Source organism: Megascapheus bottae, chromosome 1 (genome assembly GCF_031878675.1).
Source record: "Megascapheus bottae isolate mThoBot1 chromosome 1, mThoBot2.hap1, whole genome shotgun sequence".
In the NCBI taxonomy this organism is placed as follows: domain Eukaryota; kingdom Metazoa; phylum Chordata; class Mammalia; order Rodentia; family Geomyidae; genus Megascapheus; species Megascapheus bottae.
Genome location: NC_143509.1, coordinates 1,042,624 through 1,060,479, shown reverse-complemented (window position 1 = coordinate 1,060,479; position 17,856 = coordinate 1,042,624). Strand labels below are relative to the sequence as shown.

General features: G+C 63.6%; 3 protein-coding genes across 4 annotated transcripts in view; 1 reads left to right on the top strand and 2 right to left on the bottom strand.

The window, feature by feature from the left end:
• Nucleotides 1-2,727: 2,727 nt before the first annotated feature.
• On the top strand, nucleotides 2,728-11,728 carry Cherp (calcium homeostasis endoplasmic reticulum protein). Of its 2 annotated transcripts, none has more exons than XM_090335460.1 (18): nucleotides 2,728-2,810; nucleotides 3,094-3,267; nucleotides 5,742-5,926; nucleotides 6,004-6,141; nucleotides 6,213-6,364; nucleotides 7,266-7,377; nucleotides 7,452-7,541; nucleotides 7,701-7,917; nucleotides 8,688-8,860; nucleotides 9,478-9,913; nucleotides 9,985-10,223; nucleotides 10,308-10,441; nucleotides 10,546-10,632; nucleotides 10,737-10,880; nucleotides 10,952-11,068; nucleotides 11,148-11,242; nucleotides 11,326-11,511; nucleotides 11,637-11,728. In XM_090335460.1, the coding sequence occupies exons 1-18, from the start codon at nucleotides 2,786-2,788 to the stop codon at nucleotides 11,675-11,677; spliced, it is 2,745 nt and encodes a 914-aa protein (XP_090191586.1). In that variant the 5' UTR covers nucleotides 2,728-2,785; the 3' UTR covers nucleotides 11,678-11,728. The 2 variants fall into 2 exon arrangements, with proteins under 2 accessions (XP_090191586.1, XP_090191577.1); XM_090335451.1 differs by having other exon boundaries at nucleotides 7,233-7,377.
• The window catches only part of Ndufa13 (NADH:ubiquinone oxidoreductase subunit A13), a 200,475-nt gene continuing 185,511 nt past the window's right edge, over nucleotides 2,893-17,856 (bottom strand). The window contains exon 6 of the mRNA XM_090335389.1: nucleotides 2,893-2,908. The gene's annotated coding sequence lies outside the window, so the exon portion shown is untranslated. The remainder of the gene's footprint in view (nucleotides 2,909-17,856) is intronic.
• C1H19orf44 (chromosome 1 C19orf44 homolog) lies at nucleotides 11,873-17,853 on the bottom strand. The gene is made up of 8 exons (XM_090340854.1): nucleotides 17,715-17,853; nucleotides 15,993-16,668; nucleotides 14,909-15,185; nucleotides 13,754-13,827; nucleotides 12,982-13,348; nucleotides 12,460-12,555; nucleotides 12,159-12,325; nucleotides 11,873-12,054 (listed from the first exon to the last, which is right to left on the bottom strand). The coding sequence occupies exons 2-8, from the start codon at nucleotides 16,665-16,667 to the stop codon at nucleotides 11,950-11,952; spliced, it is 1,761 nt and encodes a 586-aa protein (XP_090196980.1). The 5' UTR covers nucleotide 16,668; nucleotides 17,715-17,853; the 3' UTR covers nucleotides 11,873-11,949.

Genomic DNA, 17,856 nt, shown 5'->3' with positions numbered 1-17,856 from the left:
ACTTCTGGCTTTTTTCTATGTATGAGGTACCAAGAATTGAACCCTAGTCTTCTTGCATACTAGACAAGCACTCTACCACTAGGCCACACTCCTGGCCCCGCTTTGCCTATTTTTGAGATGTGTTTACACCCAGGCTGGCCTGGATCAAATACAGCCATCAGTCTTTCTAAGTGGCTGAGCTGGGGTCTCGTGAGCTTTTGCCCTGGGCTGGCCTCCTCTGGCGTAGCTGGGACTGCAGGTGGACCCTAGTGTGCCTGGCTGTTGTTCTTTTGGTCTGGCATTTGCACCCAGACCCTACTCCTGCCACGTCTTCTCTTCATTTCCTGGTGAGACGAGGGCCCAAGGGGGCCACCACTCTTCTAGTGCCCTGCGGCCTGTCCCATGGCTTCCTCCAGTGGAGATTCTTGAAAGAACTGTGGTTTAAAGCCAGCCCAGGCAGGAAAGTTTGTGAGACTCATCTCCAGCGAACCATCCAAAGCCCAGAAGTGGCACTGTGGCTCAAAGTTGTAGAGTGCTAGCCCTGAGACCTCTGGGACAGTACCCAGGCACCCCAAGTTCAAGCCCCGGGACTGGCCAGGTCAGGGGATAGGCGTTTTCTGGCCTGTGTTCCTATCAGGGCCTCAGGACCAGGGACAGAGTGGAGGGCACCCTGCATGCCTGCGTCCCTAGGTGGCAGGCCACCAGCAGTGTGATGTCCTAGTGTGTACCCTGGTGGCGGCCACGATGACCCCAAGGCCCAGATGCCCCTGGGCTGTAACAGGCAGGTTGCAGGGTGGGCTTGCTCTGGCGGTGTCTCCTCTGCAGCCTTGGACATGGCGTCCCAAGTTCCTGGTGGCCTCGCTTGCCCATCAGGTCCACATGCTTTCTTGAAGTGGGAAAGAGCCAGGCTCAAGAGTCACACGTAGGAGACCGGAAGGGACTTGCACAGCAGCTGTGGCTGTGTCCAGGAACAATGTGCCATGTGACTCCACAGATGCTGCTGACACAGGGTGACTGCTGAGAAGCACCACAGCCGTCCTGGGGGCTCCCTGAGGGGTGAAGCCTGTGGCTAGGTTTGTCTGTTGTCACTGCGTGGGACACCACAGGACAGAGCATGGATTCCTCCACATTGCAGTTCCGCCTGCCGTCCACGCCACTGCCTCCTTGCTGTCCTCTCTGCTGCTGTGGGCCCCTGACAGCCAAACAGCCAGCATACAGCTTGCCCTGTGCCTACACCGAGAGCAAAGTGGATTTCACTGTGGCACATGGCGCCAACCCACAGCATCACACCCTGACTTGAAGACTGCAGCCTTTTAGCAATGCTGGGCACGGTGGCACACGCCTGCCATCCTGCCATAATAGGAGGCTGAGATGAAGACCACAGGGCCGTGCTGGCCTGGAAAGTCTGAGACCCCATCTCACCAGAGGAAGCTGGGCCAGGGACACATGCCTGTCATCATACCTATATTGAGAAGCCAAAGGTAGACTTCCCAGGCATGCTTCTGGGCAGGAATCTCAAAAATCACCTGCGAGAATGGCTTAGGGCCAGGCATGTGGCCTAGTGGAAGAGTGCTTGCCTAGCATGCATGAAGCCCTGGGTTCAATTCCTCACACACAGGAGAAAGGCTGGAAGTGGTGCCGTGGCTCAAGTGGTAAAGCCACAAGATGGCGGTAGGTGCCTGGCTAGCAAGCATGAAGCTGAGTCCACAGCCCCTTATTGCCTCCCAAAAGGAGATCATCGTAATGGAATGCCTGCTCAAGACGCTGCAACCCGCCTGCCCGGAACACCACCCTGCACACTTGCCCTGCATGTGGCCAACACTGAGCCGAACATGCAGAAAAATCAAATTTGTTTCTTCTTAGGCCCCCACCCTAGGATGACCAGGGGACTGGGGTCACACGGGGAAAAAGCTGTGAGGGGCTGTGCTGAATGCTACAGGTGAAACTAGAGTCGGTGCTTAGCTGGGAGAGCAGTGGTGGGGGGGGTGCAGGAAGTTCGTGCTTTTGGATGGTCCAGGTGAAACAGCCACGCCTGGAGCGCTGCATCTGAGTTCTGTGTGTAAGGTGAGGCCAAGCTTGGGCTTGGCTGGACGCACCGGTCACGTCCAGCTTCCTGCGGGCACCCGGGTGGTTTTCCACCCCAGCCCTCAGCAAGGAATGGGAGACCAGGGAGAGGCCAAGGCCATGCTGGGATCCACAGCAAGGACCCCCTTTTTCTCCCATTTATTAACGTCAACGAAGTGTACGGGTGGGTTCCGTTTTGAAAACATGCCTTGATCCGACTCAGCCCCGGCAGCCCGAACGCCCGGGGGCTGGGACCTCATCCCAGCCGCCGCGGCTGAGCTCTGAGGTCACAGATCAACGCCGCCCCCGGGCAGGCAGACCGGAGACCCTCAGCTCGCCCCGGCTTGGAGCGAAGGCTCGGGGGTGTGGGCGGCGTCCCGGCCCCGCGTCCCCACACCGGCCCGGTTCCCACCCCGCCCGGGGCGGGCCTCACCTGCGGCGTCCTCCGCGAGCCCGCTGGCCCTGCAGGACCGCGAATCCGCCCCGACCGTTCCACCGCCTCCGCCCGCTGCGCGCCGGCGCCGCGCAGGCGCCGCAGCAGCCTCGACTGCGCGCGCCTCCTTTCCCGCCGGCCTCCGCGCCCTACTTCCGGCGTTCCCCAGCAACAGCCGTAAGTGGCGGGCGGAAGCGGGCCGAGCATCCGGTCCTACACGGCCCCCTCGCGCCACTTCCGGCCGGGTTTCACGGACGGCGCTGCTGGGCCATCGTGAGGCGCCGGAGGACGTTCCCCGCGGCCGGAGCCATGGAGATGCCTCTGCCGCCGGACGGTGAGGCCCGTCCCGGAGCAGGGGCCGTCTGTCTCCCGCCGGGGGCCCCAGCCGGGCCCGGCCCGCGTTCCCGAGACCCGGGCGGGGCGGGGCGGGGCCTCGTGCCGCCGCTCGCGGCCTCCCCGGCGGCCCCGCGCTCCCGGCCCGCGGTGGTCCCTGTCGGGACCCGTACGAGCGCGGCCCCGGGGCCGCCGCCGGGGGCCCCGGCCGGGGGCGAGGCGGGGCCGGGCGGACGCGACGCCCCGCGAGGCGCTCTTTTACCTGTTCTCCCCTCGGTCCGCAGACCAGGAGCTTCGGAATGTCATCGACAAGCTCGCCCAGTTCGTGGCGCGCAACGGGCCCGAGTTTGAGAAGATGACGATGGAGAAGCAGAAGGACAACCCCAAGTTCTCGTTCCTGTTCGGAGGCGAGTTCTATAGTTACTACAAGTGCAAGCTGGCGCTGGAGCAGCAGCAGCGTGAGTCCCGCGCCGCCTCCACCCCGCTGCCTGGCGGCGCGCTCCCGGCACCTCCCCGCTCCTCCTCCCTGGCTTTGGACGGGGACCCGTGGGTTGGCAGGGCACGTCTCGTCCCCGGTGCGCAGACGCGGAGAGGAAGCACCGTGGTTTTCTAAGGCATGAGGTGGTGGACGCTTGTATCGGACCCGGGAACTGTCCAGCCCCCGGGTCGAGCTGTGAATCCACCGAGGATTTTGTGCGGTTGTGATGCACGGGAATTGTATGCCAGGGTTGGGCAACCACCATTCTCCGTCTTCGTGGAATAATGGATGTCATTGCTGAGTGGCAAGGGGCCTGAGGCAGGACCCACCTGTGTTGTCATGTCGGGCGGCAGATCCTCTGTCTGCGGACATTCTGATGAGCAATTAGGTGCTTTTTGTACAGATGAGTATTGCAAGGTGCTGGAGACTGAGCTACAACCTGAGAGGCCTGGAACACCTCATTTGGGCCTCTGTTACATGGAGCGTGTTGTGTTTGGTTTAAAGGTTGGTGACCTGACAGGCCTGGATCATCTCATTTGGGCCTGTTACATGGAGTGTGTTGTGTTTGGTTTAAAGGTTGGTGAAACTGCCAGGCACTGATGGCTCACACTTGTGTTCATATCGAGTCAGCAGGCTGAGCATCGTGACGCAGGAAAATTTGTGAGGCTCTTACCTCTGATGACCCAGGAGTTAAGTCAGTGGCCGAGTTGTGGCTCAAAAGGTAGTGTCGGCCTTGAGCAAAAAAACAAGTTAAGGGTCGGACCATGCAAGGTGGCTCACGCCTATAATCTTTACTCAGGAGACTGAGATGTAAAGATTGTAATACAAAACCAGCCCAGGCAAGAAAATCTGAGGTTTTTATCTGCAATTAACCGCAGAAAACCGGAAGTGAGGCTGTGGCTCTAAGTGATAGAGTGGCAGCCTTGAGCTGAAAGAGTTCAAGCCCCATGACCGTCCCCCTCCAAAAAAAAAAATTAAGGGTAGGTTCCCACGTCCTGAGTTCAAGCCACAGTAACACACACATACAGAGTAAATCAGATGAATTCAAGCCACAGCAACACGCACACAGACTGTGAGTAAATCAGATAGTAGGACCTGGGCAAGGTTCCCAGGTTGAGAAAGCCGTGGTAGAACCTGGAGAGGCCCAGCGGGGTGGGAGCGTTGCATGCGCCTCAAGGATGGGGTCTCGAGTGGTTCGTACCAAGGCTCCACTGGTTATGTTTGTTTGAGGTGCTATGGGGACATCGGCAGCTGGCCTCTCTTGTTTGGATGTTTCCCTGTGTAGAGGGTTATCTCTCAGCCGGGCACACTTGGGTGCAGGCTAGCTCTGAGAGCCTGGTGCTGTGGGGCTGCAGTACAGGACTCTGAGGCAGGAGTGGGGGGAGGAGTGTCAGGGGAGGGGCGGGTGAGATTCTGAGTGGAATCTAGGCGTGCTGCCTGTGGGCCATGGGTAAAGCGGGCACAGTGCAGCGGAGTAGGAAGTTGTGTGGACAGTACCCTGGGGAAGACTGGGCTGAGGCTTTCTGCCCCTGCACCTGTGCTCCCTGCCCCAGAGCTTCAGTGGCAGGGGTCTGGAGATGCTCTGTGTGAGATGGGAGCATGGCAGGGCCAGCCGGGTAAATCTGGAGAGGAACCTTGCAGGCCCAGGAAAGGGGCCCTGGAGGGCTGGGTGTGGGGACCTGAGGCTTTGCCAAAAGTGAGGCTGTCCTGGAGGGCTTCCAGGAGGGAGCTAGAAGGCCTGTGGGAGCCTGAGGGGCGCTTTCCCAGGCCCACTGCTTCTGTAAACGGTAGACATGCAAGGTGGCTCTGCTCCGTGAACAAGGCTCCGAGGGGCTCATCCCGGCTAGAGGTGGGTGGCGGTGGGCAGTGGCCTTGGTACATAGGCGACTAACTCCCCTCTGTGGGACTCAGGCTCCAGACAGCTTAGGCCAGATAGTCAGAAGTGGAGGTTATACTACTTCTCGGCTGGACTTTCCCTGGGGATCTGTTTCCACATCAGAGCTGGGGTGTATACCCCCCACCTGGGCTCCTGCTAAGTGGCTGGGTGGCTCCAGGCTCCAGTGGGCTGTGAGCTTGGAGTGCAGCAGCCTCTCTGTGCGTGGCGGCTGCAGGCCTGCTGTACAAGCCCACAGCCTTTGAGCCCTGCAAGTAAAGGGGGCTTGGGGGGCGCAGGGGTCGTGTGCGTGGCGGCTGCAGGCCTGCTGTACAAGCCCACAGCCTTTGAGCCCTGCAAGTGAAGGGGGTTTGGGGGGGGTGCAGGGGTCGTGTGCACCTTGGATGCGTGGATTCTGCCCGTGGCCACTGTGGCCACTACATTGTGCTGCCCCACGCCACCCAGACAGGTGGTGTGTTAAGGGCACTTTGGGTGGGGGGGGTGTCCCAGGGCTTCCCAAGGGGAGGGCTGGGTGTGCGTGAGTGTGCTGTGCCCTCACAAGGCTCCTCTCGTGTCCCTAGTGCTCTGCAAGCAGCAGGCCCCGGAGCTGGAGCCGGCCGCAGCCCTTCCGCCCCTGCCGCAGCCCCCGCCAGCCCCCGCCGCACCCATCCCGCCCGCACAGGGCGCCCCCTCTGTGGACGAGCTCATCCAGCAGAGCCAGTGGAACCTGCAGCAGCAGGAGCAGCACCTGCTGGCCCTCCGACAGGTGCGCCCCACCCCCTCATGCCCTCCCCCCACAGGGTCACACGGCCCCTCACACCACCCCTGCCCCTTGTCTCACAGGAGCAGGTGACGGCAGCCGTGGCCCACGCAGTGGAGCAGCAGATGCAGAAGCTGCTGGAGGAGACGCAGTTGGACATGACCGAGTTCGACAACCTGCTGCAGCCCATCATCGACACGTGCACCAAGGACGCCATCTCGGTGAGCGCTGGGCCCAGCGGGCGCGGGGCCCCGGGGAGGCCGTCCACCTCACCGCCTGCCTGCGCCCACAGGCCGGGAAGAACTGGATGTTCAGCAACGCCAAGTCGCCCCCGCACTGCGAGCTGATGGCCGGCCACCTGCGCAACCGCATCACAGCCGACGGGGCGCACTTTGAGCTGCGGCTGCACCTCATCTACCTGATCAACGACGTGCTGCACCACTGGTGAGCGCGGGCCGCGCCCGCCCTGCCCTCCCCTCCCTCCCCCGCTTCCGGAGTGCTGGGCCAAGCCGTGGCCGCTGGCTGCGGAGCCTCACGCTGGTGGGACGCCGCCTTGGGTCACTCCTCAGTGGAGAAGCCTGCGTCTGGGTGCTGGTCCTCTACCCTGCCTGCGCCATCTCCATCTCCAGCCCGGCTCGCACCCACCTGTCTCTTCCCATCTACCCTCTCTGACTTTCTTTTTTTCCTTTTTTTGTGTGTTTGTCATGGGGCTTGAACTCTGGGTCTGGGCACTTCCTGAGCTCTTCGGCTCCAGGCTACCTCCCTACTCTTGAGCCACAGCCCCACTTCCCATTTTTCTAGAGGTTAATTGGAGATAAGAGTCCCAGGTTCTTAAGTGCCCAGGCTGGCTTTGAACCACAATCCTTAAATCTCGCCAAGTGAATAGGATTAAGGCGTGAGCCACTGCACCCGGCCCCCCTCTGCCTTTCTGACCTGTCAGCCACGCTCCTCCGCAGTGCACCCCCTCCCCCCCACTGGAGGTGGGGCAGCCCAGCCCTGGGCCTGTGGAGCTCAGTGTTGGCACATTTTGATTTTTGTCGTGCTGAGGGTGAAGCCCTGTGCTGGAGCCACGCCCCAGCCATGTGCCCCCATCTCCACGGCACTGTCCTGTGTGCTCTCCCCACGTGCTGTTTCTTGTGTGTGGAACCCATGCACTGTCCAGCCCAGGGCTGGCTCCAGCACCTGCTCCACCCAGGGAGGCTGTGAGGATTCCCCAGCAGTCGCCGTGGGGTTGGGGTGTCTCCTGAGACGGCAGAGGGCGCCGTGGCTGGAGCTGCGATGGTAACGGGCGCGTGGCCGGGTCCCGTCCCAGGGCCCTGACGCGCGGAAGGTCTCTCCCTCACAGCCAGCGCAAGCAGGCCCGGGAGCTGCTGGCCGCCCTGCAGAAGGTGGTGGTGCCCATTTACTGCACCAGCTTCTTGGCCGTGGAGGAGGACAAGCAACAGAAGATCGCCCGGGTAAGGGGCTGCCGGGCACAGGCGGGGCCCTGGCACGGGTGGGGGCGTGAGGCCTGACGCCTCTCCTCATGCAGCTCCTACAGCTCTGGGAGAAAAATGGCTACTTTGATGACTCCATCATCCAGCAGCTCCAGAGCCCGGCGCTGGGCTTGGGCCAATACCAGGTAAGCACCCGTCCTGCGCTGCTGCCCTGCTGCCTCGTCCACAGGCGCAGCAAAGTAACAAGCCACCAGGGACATGGTGGTGGCCAAATCTGTGGCTGGACCCCACCTGGCCTGCAGCGCCACCCACAGGGCGGGCACTGAGCCGGGCTCCTCTGGCAGGCCACACTCATCAGCGAGCACTCGTCAGTAGTGCAGCCCGTGCAGCTGGCCTTCCAGCAGCAGATCCAGACGCTGAAGACGCAGCACGAGGACTTTGTCAGCAGCCTGGCACAGCAGCAGATGCCGCCCATGGAGACTGAGGTCAAGGCCACACCGCCTCCCGCCCCCCCGCCGGCCCCGGCCCCGGCCCCCGCCATGCCGCCCACCACACAGCCTGGTAGGGATCCCCTGCGCCGTCCCTTTCCTGCACCCTGGCCAGGGGCCAGTAGGAGGATAGCTTGCTCTGGGCTGAAAAGGGACAGCAAAGATGAGCTGCAATGCCGGGCTGTGGCACAGCTCTCGTGAGACCCCGGCACCGCGAAGCCTGTGCACTCCCGAGCACGCATGTGCACCTTTGCACGTGGGTTCAGAAAACCTGAAATCCAAAGCATCCTGAAGTCTGAGACTTGTTGCTGATGTAGTGTAGAGTTTCAAGAGTGTGAGTTTCAGATTAGGTGTGGGTAGCCAGTCGATACTTGTAAACGTTCTAGAATCAGGGAACAAAATTGGGCCCTGGCATTTTGGATGAGCTGTATTTTAAGTACATCAAGATAAACACAACCCATCCCTGCAACATGAGATGATTTTACCCTCACAATGGAGTACAGGCTGCAAGCTGGGTCTAGTGGTAAAGTGCTCGCCTAGCATGCACAAAGACTTGGGTTCGATTCCTCGATGCCACATATATAGAAAAAGCCAGAAGTGGTTCTGTGGCTCAGGTGGTAGAGTGCTAACCTTGAGAAAACTGAAGGACGGTGCTCAGGCCCTGAGTTCAAGCCCCACGACTGGAGGGGGGACAAAACGGGCTCCTGCTGGTGGCCGTGTTTGGCAACCTAAATGACGCCTTGATCAGGGCCAGGCCTCAAGCATCCTGTGGCAAGAGGCAACAAGCGGGTGCTGGGGGTCAGGTGGGCACACTGCCGTTTCACAGCCTGTCATTGGGTTTAGATGACAAGCCTCCCATCCAGATGCCCGGCTCGTCAGAGTACGACGCCACAGGAGGGGTGCCAGACCCTGGGGCCGCTGGGCCTCGGGGCCCCGGGCCTCACGAGCAGATCCCGCCCAGCAAGCCCCCGTGGTTCGACCAGCCCCACCCCGTGGCCCCATGGGGCCAGCAGCAGGTACTGAGACCTGGGGGGAGACGGTGTGCTCCTGAGCTGGCTGATCGGAGACCCCTGGGCTGGCACCAAAATGATCGGGGAGGGTGGTCCCCCAGGCTGCCATCTCGTCCTTGGGGTTCAGAGCCTTTACACTAGGGTGGGGTCACCTGGGTAAAGCATGGTGGGAGGTAGTAGCCTGTGGCTTGCTGGGTCCAGTCAGGAGGGTCTCTGGGCACAGCCTAGCCACGTGGTTGCACATGGACCACACTCTGAGCGTACCCCAGCTTTGAGACCTTACCGGCCATGGAGCAGAGCTTTGTGTGCAGGGAGCGGGCCTTGTCCATCCTGTCTGGAGCCCATGAGTCTCCTCGGCCCCTGCGTGCTGCATCCCTGGACCTTGTGGTCGTGGTTCTGGTGGGGAAGGGGGCTGCAGCTTGGCCTGGGGACCCCTGAGCAGACCCAGGCCTGGCGTGGGGGACTGAGGCTCGATGTGGAGCCAACCCCCGGTAGTAGACCTGTGGGCGGTGAGTTGTCCTGTCGGGGAGGTGGGCCCCAGGCAGCAGACCCACCGCCTCACGTGTGTGTGGCAGGGGAGCCCCACAGCCCTGGCCCTGACATGCACCTGTCTCTCCTTCCAGCCTCCAGAGCAGCCGCCATTCCCGCACCACCAGGGCGGGCCGCCACACTGCCCGCCGTGGAACAATAGCCACGAGGGCATGTGGGGGGAGCAGCGCGGGGACCCCGGCTGGAACGGCCAGCGCGATGCGCCCTGGAACAACCAGCCCGACCCCAACTGGAGTGGCCAGTTCGAGGGCCCGTGGAGCGGACAGCATGAGCAGCCACCATGGGGCGGGGGCCAGCGAGAGCCCCCCTTCCGCATGCAGCGGCCGCCCCACTTCCGCGGGCCCTTCCCCCCGCACCAGCAGCACCCGCAGTTCAACCAGCCACCGCACCCCCACAACTTCAACCGCTTCCCGCCACGCTTCATGCAGGACGACTTTCCCCCCCGCCACCCCTTCGAGCGGCCGCCCTACCCGCACCGCTTCGACTACCCTCAGGGCGACTTCCCCACTGGTGAGTCCTGCCCTGGACCCCGCGAGGGCGCGTCTCCAGAGCCCCCCAGCAACCCTCCCTTCTCTCGGCAGAGATGGGGCCCCCCCACCACCACCCTGGCCACCGCATGCCTCACCCAGGGATCAACGAGCACCCGCCCTGGGCGGGGCCCCAGCACCCCGACTTCGGGCCACCCCCCCACGGCTTCAACGGGCAGCCGCCCCACATGCGGCGGCAGGGCCCTCCCCACATCAACCACGACGACCCCAGCCTGGTCCCCAACGTGCCCTACTTCGACCTCCCTGCGGGGCTGATGGCGCCCCTGGTGAAGGTCAGCCGGGGTCCAGCCTGCCCGGGGTGCCGCAGGGGCCCGGGGTCGAGGCGGGTGTGGGCAGCGCTGCGCGTGTCCCCACAGCTGGAGGACCATGAGTACAAGCCACTGGACCCCAAGGACATCCGCCTGCCGCCGCCCATGCCGCCCAGCGAGCGCCTGCTGGCCGCCGTGGAGGCCTTCTACAGCCCGCCCTCCCACGACCGCCCGCGGAACAGGTGCCGGACCCCGCCCCGCCCCTGCCGCAGCCCCTGCCGCGGCCCCCGCGTGCCCCCCCCCACCCGTCCAGGCCCCTCTCACCCCGCCCCGCCCCGCCCCGCAGCGAAGGCTGGGAGCAGAACGGCCTCTACGAGTTCTTCCGGGCCAAGATGCGCGCGCGACGCCGCAAAGGCCAGGAGAAGAGGAACAGGTGAGCCGGCCGGGCGGGCGGGCGCTCTGCGGGCTCTGCGGGCTCTGCGGGCTCTGCGCCCCGCGGGCCCAGGCCGCGCTCACCCCGCCCGCCTCTCTCCGCAGCGGCCCCTCGCGCTCCCGGAGCCGGTCCAAGAGCCGCGGGCGCTCCTCCTCGCGCTCCCACTCCAGGTCCTCCAAGTCCTCCGGCTCCTACTCCCGCTCCCGCTCCCGCTCCTGCTCGCGCTCCTACTCCCGCTCCCGCTCCAGGTACCACTCCTGCCCCGCCCGCCCCCCCCGCCCCGCCCCGCCGGCCCCCCTGACGCCCGTCCCGCCCGCAGGAGCCGCAGCCGCTCCCGCTCCTCCAGAAGCCGCTCCCGCTCGCGCTCGCGCTCCCGCTCCAAGTCCTACTCTCCCGGCCGGCGGCGCCGCTCCCGCTCGCGGAGCCCCACCCCGCCGTAAGTCCTGGCCGGCCCTGGGGGGAGCGGCCCCTCCCGGGCGAGCGGCCGCCTCAGCGCGCCGCCTGCCTCCTTGCAGCTCCTCCGCCGGCCTGGGCTCCAATTCCGCGCCGCCCATCCCGGACTCGAGACTGGGCGAGGAGAACAAGGGGCACCAGATGCTGGTGAAGATGGGTAAGCGCCGCGCCCGCCCGCCCGCCCGCTCCGCCCCGCTCCGCCCCGCCGCTGACCGCCCCACCCCCACCCCCACCCCGCAGGCTGGAGCGGCTCCGGCGGCCTGGGCGCCAAGGAGCAGGGCATCCAGGACCCCATCAAGGGCGGGGACGTGCGGGACAAGTGGGACCAGTACAAGGGCGTGGGCGTGGCGCTGGACGACCCCTACGAGAACTACCGCCGCAACAAGAGCTACTCCTTCATCGCGCGCATGAAGGCCCGCGACGAGTGTGAGTGGGGGGGCGGGGGGGGGGGTGAGGGGGTGAGGGTGTCCTCCCCGCGGGGATCGGGAGCCGCGGAGGAGGGGCGGGCAGCCCTAGCCCACGCCCCGCCTCCGCGCCCGCCTCTCCCCCAGTCTCCACGTTCGGGGCGCGCAAGGAGGAGAAGGAGGACTGACGCCACCTGACGACCCCGGCCCGCGCCGGCGCCGCCCCGGCCCCGGCCCCGACCCCGCGCCGGGCGGCTGTGTTGTTGGTTTTTTACTCCGGCTTAGTTTTAGGATGGAGCGCGCCCCCGCCCCACGCGGCTCCGGCCCCACGGGCGGGCCCGGGACGCCGCCCCTCCCGCCCAGCACGGGCGCAGGACGCGGGCTGCCGAGTTTCGTGTGGATTTTACTGTTTCACCTCCAAATAAAGCCTTTTTGTAACAGTGCTCGCTCCCAGTCCCCGTCACCTGGCAGGCTCGGCGGCACCCACGGGGCCCCGCAGCTCCTCCCTCACCTCCCGCAGGGCGGCGTCCAGGGTCAGCGGCACTGGCTTGTGGCACCTGATGTACTGCGGGTGGGGGACACGCAGGTCACTGGGCTGCGGGGCCGGCCCCCCAGAGCAAGCTCAGCACCCAGGCCCGAGCTCCCCGCCTCCCCGGGCTCGGCCCCCACCTCCTGCGTCTCCTCCAGCGTGTGGTAGTGGAAGGAGTCGCCATCCAGGGACTGCAGGAGGGAGGTGTGCAGGTGGCGGCTGGCCTCGATGAACTGCTGCGTCAGGCCCAGCTGCTGCTTCAGCAGCTCGTTGAGGGCCAGCACGGCCGGGCTGTAGGCTGTCAGGGCTGAGACGGGGCCTTCCTCAGCCCGCCAGCCACAGCCCCGCTCCAGAGCGGGCTGGGGGCTGCAGGCCTGGGACCCGGACCCAGGTAAGGTGACCCCCAACACCAGAGGCCTGGAGCCCAGCCCTAGATCTCACCTTCCAGGGCGTCTGCGCTGACCACGTGGCTGGCTATGGGCACCGGGTCCACATAGGCACTGCCCAGGCCCAGCCCCAAGGCCGCCTCCCCTGCTCCTGCAGGTACAAAGAGGCCTGTGACCCTGCTGGCCACACTGACTGCGGGGCTAATGGTAGTGCAGTCCCAGACCCAAGGGGTCGGGACCACACACTCTGTCTTACCCAGCCAGGCCAGGCTGAGACCTGAAGGCTGGAGTTTTACCCCAATCTAGGCAGGAAAGCCCATGATACTCATCTCTGATGAACCAGCAAAAAGCTGGAAGCAGTGCTGTGGCTCAAGTGGTAGAGCACCAGACTTGAGTGAAAACACTGAGGGCCCACAGCCAGCCCTGAGTTCAAGCCTAGGACCGACACACATGCACGCACACAATATATGCAGATATGTGTGTACGTGTTACACGTACACACAATCTAGCACTTTCTGGCCAGGGCCAAAGACTAAGCCTCATTCTAGAAGTTTCCCAGATACTGGGGCTCCCTTACCCCGGCTCCACTGGTAGGTGAGGCCGGGCTCCAGTGTCTGGACTGCCGCCTCCTTCACAGGGCCCCGCTTGGCAGCCCTGCTCCCTGATCCTGGCCTTGAGGGCAGACTGGAGCTCGGGCAGGAGGACAGCTCGGATGGGGTGTCCAGCCTGTCAGAGGACGCAGGCTCCAAGTCGCTGGGACTTTGAGAACCGTCAAAGTCCTCCGAATACGCCATGCTGGTCGAGGGCCTGGTGGGGGACTCCGAGGCCCTGCTGGCTCCCAGCCGCTCTGACACCTGGCTCTCGTCCGCCACCATGGAGCTGGCCGCACCCTGGAACGCAGAGCCCCAGGGCCGGGCTTGAGGCCTCCTGCCAGCACCTTCTCCCTAGGTGGGGTACAGAGAGGGAACGGGAGCATCTCCCATTGGTGCCAGGTTCGGTGATGCGGGAAGCTGGGGTGGAGGACGGCAAGCTCAAGGCCAGCCTGGGCTGCACAGGAAGGTCCTGACCAGCCAGAGAACTGGAGGTGCAGCTCAAGCCCCTGACTTGACTGGGTGGCAGGAGGCCCGGGTCCGATGTCCAGGACCAGAAACAGCAGATACAAAGAAAACAAAGTTTTAACGCAAGGGTGCTCCTCCGCTTACACCACGCCTCCCCGCCAGGCCCAGTGTGCCCATGCGACAGGCTCTAGAAACTGTCCCCAAGGCAAGTGGCAGCCACACAGCTGCTTCCATGCCAGCACCACAAATCAAGCAGGACGGAGGGTCAGTGCTCAGAGGCCGAGGGCCTACCTTCCGTTCCCGGGCTGGCCTGTCGCTGACGGCTGGGGCCAGGTCCTCAAGGCTCAAGATGTTGACTCTGAAGTCTGGAATGAAGATGGTGGCCTGGTGAGTCCCTCAACAACTCCGTGGGGTTGAGGACCTTGGCCTGAGCCCCGTGCCCAGCCCAGGCTCGGCCACAGGCGTGGGCTCTGTGTATGAGCGTCGGTGTGCTACCCTCAGACCTACTCGTCTGGCCCCTGCCCACCGTGGACCTGACGAGCATGAAGCCATGGAGCCACACACGGGTGACCCTGTGTGGGCAGCTGGGATGTTAGACCATGGTGACTGATCACCCCCACAGGGGAAGCTGCTGGCATCCCAGAAGTGGAAAACAGGCTCACAGCCCACGTGCCCAGGAAACAAGACCCTACCTTGACAATAACCGGTGTAGCTCAGCCTGGGCACGAAACTCCCAGCAAAGCTCTTATCTCCAATTAACCACTCAAAAGACAAGAGTGGTACTGTGGCTCAAGTGGTACAGCTCTAGCTTGGAGCCACAGGGGCTCAGGGACAACACCCAGGCCGAGTTCAAGCCCCACCACCAACCTGTACCCAGGGTGCTGAGATTTCTGTGGCTGTGAGAGTGGGGGCTGGGTGCAGCTCACTGGGGGGTGGGGGGGATCCTCTGGGCTCCCACCCTGTGCCAGTAAAGGAGGCCAATCGCTGGGCTGGCCAGAGTTCCAGAAGGTTCTTTCCCAGGCTGCTGTTTGTATGGGTCAGGGTGAGGGACGTAGGCCCTGTGCTCTCTCTACTGAGAGATTCATGTGAACCCTACTGCAATGGCACAGTGAGAAGCTGGGGTTCCCTGCAGGACCCCAGGAATGCAGACCAGACGGCTGCCCAGGCCCCTGGAGAGCCCACTCGTGAGATGGCATCCGGGATGCTGGGAGCACTGTCCTTCACCTGAGTGCTTTCATTTCATTTTCCACGGAGGCTGGCCTCACAGTGGGATCCTCCTTGGCCTTCCCCTCCTTCAGAAAAGGAACGACCGAGGCCCGCCAGCACGCCTGGCTTATGGGTTGAGGGAGGGTCTCACCAACTGGCTGCAGTACCCCAGCCCCCCCAAGCTCAGCCCCCGAGCAGCTGGGATAAAAGGCGTGTGCTGCCACTCCTGGTGGCACGTACCGGTGATGGTGACGCTGTCGGTGGCAGCTTCGGACACGGGCTCCGCCCAGGGCCCTGCCTCACTGCTGGCAGGCAGAGACGCGAGCTGGAGACGCCTCACCTCAGAGGATACAGGTTCTGAAGACCCACGCGAGGCGGGCAGCGAGGACACGGGGGAAGCTGAGTCCCCGGAGACGAGAGTGTGTGCGGAGCGGGCTGTGGAGTGGGCGACGAGGGGCCGGGAAGGCTCCGGGCTGGGCAGGGCGTGCACCTCAGGCCCACGCCAGGTCTCACTCTCCTTTCATAGAAACAAGGGACCAATCAGACATGCCAGAAGCCTGAGCTCCCCCAGGACCTGGCTGGCCCGCTGGCCTCTAGTGACCTGGCATCTGCAGGGCAGGGGGCACACCTGGGGCTGGAACTCAGGGCCTGGGCACTGCCCCTAAGCTTTCTCACTCAAGTGGCCAAGGGCCTCAAATCCAGACCCTCAGCAAGGGGTGTCTGTCACCAGCCCAAACCCAGTGGAGCTCAGCACACTGTCCCCTCGGGACCTGTGGGTGACACTATTGCCATATCCTCCATGACGGTGGCACATACCGAGGCCATGTCCAAAATACAAAAATGAACAGCCAGGCATGGTGGCACACACTTGTCCTCCCAGCTCTCTGGAAGCTGGAGCGGGAGACCAGGGGTTTGTCAGCCAAGCCCCACCACCTCACCCAATCGCAAAAATAGAGAAATAGCCAGGCGCCAGTGGCTCACACCACTCACGAGCCTGAGATCTAAGGATCGTGGTTCAAAGCCAGTCAATGACATTCTGATTTCCAATGAACTACCATAAACATGGAAGTGGCATTGTGGTCTAAAGTGCCAGCCTTGAGCGAAAAAGCCCAGGGATGGGTGCCCAGGTCCTGAGGCCAAGCCCCACAACCAACAAAAACAAGTAGGGTATGAAACCTGTAGGATACCTGCCCAGCAAGCAAGTCCCTGAGTTCAAATCCCAGTGCTGCCAAAGGAAAGGAAAAAAGCCTACAACAACACGAGCTATGGATTCCCTTACCAAACACGGCCCCACAGTGCCCGGACCCCACCACCCCTCCCTGACCTTAGGCCCGGCCAAGCTCTGATTTGTCCATGGTTCTTCACGTCTGGAAGATTCCAACAAGCTCCCCAGCAACTCCTTTATTTCCTCCTCGTCGCTGTCTGGTGAGTCAAACCTTCTGGCAAGTTCTGTGTGTGGAGGGGGCAGGGAGTCGCCTGCTGTCCCGGGCTGGGGGCACGGGGGTGTGCACGGGGGTGTGCTAGGAACAGGGGGTACCCTGGTCTTGAGGAACCTGCTTCCTCCCCTGCTTTGCACCTCACTCTGGGAAGCGATGGGGCCTGTGTCTCGGGCTTCCTTCTGGAAGCTTCTGTGGGTCTGCTGGTAGGTCAGGCCCTCGGAGGTGCTCTCAGAGTCAGCGTGGGAACAGGACAGGGTGTCGGGCGCCTGCCTGCGGCTTCGGATCCGGCTCTCCACCTGGGCCAGCTTCATGAGGACGGCGTTGGTTCGGGCAGTGGAAGCAGCAGCGGGCCTGGGCGCCCAGCCAGGGTCACCGGGCACACATGGCAGGGCAGCATTCTGGTTTCTTCTGAGGAATCTGCTGTGTCCAGGGGCTGCCTGGGAGAGACTGGGGCGGACAGTCAGGTTTCTGATTGCTTCCTTCTTGGAATCTTCTAGAGAGACGTCACTGAAATCAAACACGCTCCCTGGGCCATAACGGAGTCTGTTTGTGGAAGCCATGCTGGGGAGGAAAGAAGAAATTGCTGTGACCCCCAGAAAGTCAGGGGGGGCAGCCTCCCCCTGGGAGCCGAGGGTTAAGAGGGGCTGCTGTGAGATGGCAGATGTGGCTCAGTGACAGCATCTGCACGTGGGGAAAAGCCCCTAGATTCCAACCCCAGAACAAGAAATCTGGATGGGATGAAGGTGGCCCTGACAGCACAGGTTACTGTCCCCAGATGGGGTTGTTGGTGATGGAAGAACCCCCACTCCTGCGCTGGGTGCACCCTGCAGGTACCCGTGGCTCTTCTTTTTTGTTTGGTTGGTTTTGGTGGGTCTTAGGGTTTGCACTTGGCCTGGGCGCTGTCCCTGAACTCTTCCGCTCAAGGCTACCGCCCTACCCTTGAGCCAAGCCCCACTTCCCATTTTCTAGAGGTTCACTGGAGATAAGAGTCTCAGGTCCTTTTGTGCCCGGGCTGGCTTTGAACCTCGATTCTCAGACCTCAGCCTCCTGAGTGGTTGGGATCACAGGTGTGAGCCACAGGCCGGCTGCGTCACGGTTATTAACTTCAGGTGGGGAGGAGGAGCCCTGCCCAAGCGTCCCCTGCCAGGCGGAGGCCATGCATTCAAGGCGACATCGTGAACAGCTCCCACCACGCGCAAATACGCGCTGCCAACGCGGCTCGATTGCACGTGTAAGCGTCGATTGCATGGAGCACAGGCCCCCGTGGAGGCCGGAGAGCAGCTGCCGCCCCGGGGGCCGGGGGGGGGGGGGGGGACCGGCTGCCTCCCCGGGGGCCGGGGCGGGGGGGATGGGGTGGCGGGGATGGGGTGGCACGGATGGACGGCGCGCACGGGCTGTGGTCCGCCCGGGGCCGCACCACGCCGTAACCGTCCTGAAAGGATCATGGCCTCCCAGTGCAACTTCACAAAGTTGGGAAAAATAAGCACACTAGGACACAGTCACGCCCCCCCCCAGCTCTCCCGGGGCGTGTCTTCCCGCGCTTTCCAGGGGAGGAAACTGAGGCACGGCACGAACCCCCTCCCACGCCCACCGGCCGCCCCGCTGACCTCGTCCACGCTGTCCGACCGCGGTGGCCGCCAGGGATTTTCCCGCTCGGCGCTCAGGCACCGGGATCCGGTTGCCCTGGGCAACCGCACGGGGGCGGGAAGGCCACGCCCCTTGCGCTCCGCCGAGCTCCAGGGACCAATG